The 2683-nt window shown below is 39.4% G+C and overlaps 1 protein-coding gene across 1 annotated transcript; it reads left to right on the forward strand.

Moving 5' to 3' along the window:
- Positions 1-35: 35 nt before the first annotated feature.
- On the forward strand, positions 36-2245 carry il11ra (interleukin 11 receptor, alpha). Its single transcript, XM_043250799.1, has 3 exons — positions 36-209; positions 602-762; positions 2088-2245. The coding sequence occupies exons 1-3, from the start codon at positions 91-93 to the stop codon at positions 2228-2230; spliced, it is 423 nt and encodes a 140-aa protein (XP_043106734.1). The 5' UTR covers positions 36-90; the 3' UTR covers positions 2231-2245.
- Positions 2246-2683: the final 438 nt, after the last annotated feature.

Here is a 2683-nt window from a genome sequence, read left to right on the forward strand (position 1 = left end):
TTTTAATTTAATTTAATTAAATTGTATTTTTCCAGTGCTCCTATGAAATCCTGACACTGTTGGCCGGTTGATAACGTATCACTTGATGACATGTCTGTTGTCACTTCTGGAATAGCACAGCTCTCATGTCTCCTGCTTTCAGTTTCAGACGTCCAATTCGGTGGACTGGGCTCCAGGGTCACGCTCGCATGCGGAGGCGCTCGCGGCGGGTACGTTTTCCAGTCTATATTGAGCTCCATTAGACTCCAGAGCTAAGCTTTCCTGTAAGGAGTGATAATAGTGTGCTTAACCACCCTCTGCAGGGGCACGGGGCCAGGCCTTATAGGGTTTGGACACATTGAGGCTATTTACTGTGGGTAGGGGGCTTGATTCCCCAGCCTCAGATTTTGGCAAGCCTTGTGTTTCATATAAATGTGTATTTCCTGCCAATAAAGACGCTATCCAAGAGAATCCCAGTGCCAAAAACAAGATTTGCACAACCCACGAATGAGTAACACGAGACGCAGGTCCAGTCGACGTTGATAGCGGTTATTCTGTGGGCCTGTCTTTGATTAGAGCAGGTGAAGGTCCTTGTTGACTCTGGTTGTGGATGGCTTCGCAGGTCTCCGGTGGAATGGCGGTTCAATGGGAGCTCAGTACCGCCGTGGCAAACACACAAGGGCTCGCTTACGCTGCTGAACACCACACACTCGATGGAAGGCAACTACAGCTGCCATGACGAACGAGGAACGTTACTGCAGTCCATCAAACTACGTCTGGGCCGTAAGTCAGCTTCGGGGATAAAAGGGTCCCTTGTTTCTGGTTTTGACTCACAATGTGATTCATTTGATTAAATATTTGAGAATAAGGGTTTAAAGAATTGCCCTAGGGGAGGTGCCATGTTTCATTTAGCGTAAATGAAAACTAGTGTCCGATGGATAGATGTGTTATAGCTTGTACCTTGGCAACCATTACTGAGAACAGGATCAGTCAATTAATCAATACATACATACATACAATAAAATAAAATTTGTTGGCATGTTTCCAACCTGTTCTCCAACCAATCAACCAACCAACCAAGGTCGTAATAAGGTACGTGCACAAACAGCCTATAAGGTCGTTCTTTTGTTGGAGGACAGGCTCCATGTTTCTGGGAGCCATGCCTATTGCCATAAACAGTATTTCAACATTCATATATTTTCTTTTCTTTTTTCTTTTCTTTTCTCACTTTTATTATTTACCAAATCTTTCATTCATGGATTTGTTTATGCTTGGATTTATTTATTATAATTATTTGTTTAATTATTGCTTTTTTTCTTTCTGCTTTTAATAATGCTTATTGTGCATGTTTTTATATTTTACGCAAACCTACATGACTTTTCTGTGTCAGTCAGCCTTTTTGTTGCACTGAAGCAGGACACTCCGTCCTAACGCAGTGCGATGAATGGAACAGACTATATGTTTATCTCTCAAAGCCACGTTTTCATTACCTTTGAATGAAACATGGCATCTGTCACGACTCCGTTCCATCGCTTCTAATTGGACATGTCATCTAAAGAACATTGTTGGCTCAAACCAATGAAAGTGTTGTAGCAACATAAACTTAATGGATCTGATAAACTTTGAATCATGCTCTTTTGACTCATTGGAAATTTTATCTCAGAAACCCAAGAAGTGTACACGCACTCTGAAAATGTGCTTCTAGGGAAACTTTAAAGTATGTTTTAAAGAAGCTTTAAACAAAGCGCGCTTGCTGACCGTGGTATTAACGACCGAAAAACTGGTATCTGTACACGTCTCATAGTTGCTGGTTGCCTCTGAAATGCTTTTGGAAATGTTCTAGTAAAAAGGAAGCCCTTTGTGCCCAGGGGGGACTTAGAAAGTGTGCAGTTGTACGCCCTTGCTGTTTAACTCTGGGCACTTCCTCTGACAGGAAGCGGCTGCATCACAGCTCCACAGTTTCCTGATAGGAAGGGTGAGATTGTGTGTGCCGGTTTAGTCCTAGTATCACGTCCCCTCGTGTTCTTTAGTTAAACAGCTGCCTCGTGTGCTTTTGGAAGTTCACAGATAGTGTATTGCGCCTGATATTTTTTGTCTTCTTCTTTTAGATCCGCCTCATTTTGTCAGAGTTTCCTGCCGTGTGCCCAATCATATGAAAATCTACTGCTCGTGGATACAAACTAAGACAACACACCTGCCCACGTTATACAGAACAACCTACAGGTGCGCTCTCGTTTCTATTTTTGAATAAAAAATAAATAATATTGTTGTATAAAATATTCATTTAAACAAGCGCCTATTTATTTAATTGGTAGCACTTTATTATAAAGTTTCATTTGTAAGCAATAGTTATTGCGTCAGCTAACATGAATTGGCAATGAACAATATATTTTTTAACCTTTATTATTAGTATTATTATTATTGGTAGGATATTTCATGAGTTTAGGTATGGGATAGGATTAAGGAATCTAGATAACGTTAATTTATTAACTTTATCATGTGCTTTATACTAATAAACAGCCAGTGTTTAAGTTATATGACAATTAGTTAATAGAGAATATCGCTCCCTTATCTAAAGAACTTATTTCAAATTAATAAATACTGTGTAAGTATCGTTCCTTCTTAATTAATATAGTTAATAATATAGTTAGCAAATGTCACTTTATTGTAAAGTGTTAGCATTTTATTTATTATTTGTTGATAT

Source organism: Puntigrus tetrazona, chromosome 10 (assembly GCF_018831695.1).
Source record: "Puntigrus tetrazona isolate hp1 chromosome 10, ASM1883169v1, whole genome shotgun sequence".
NCBI lineage: Eukaryota > Metazoa > Chordata > Actinopteri > Cypriniformes > Cyprinidae > Puntigrus > Puntigrus tetrazona.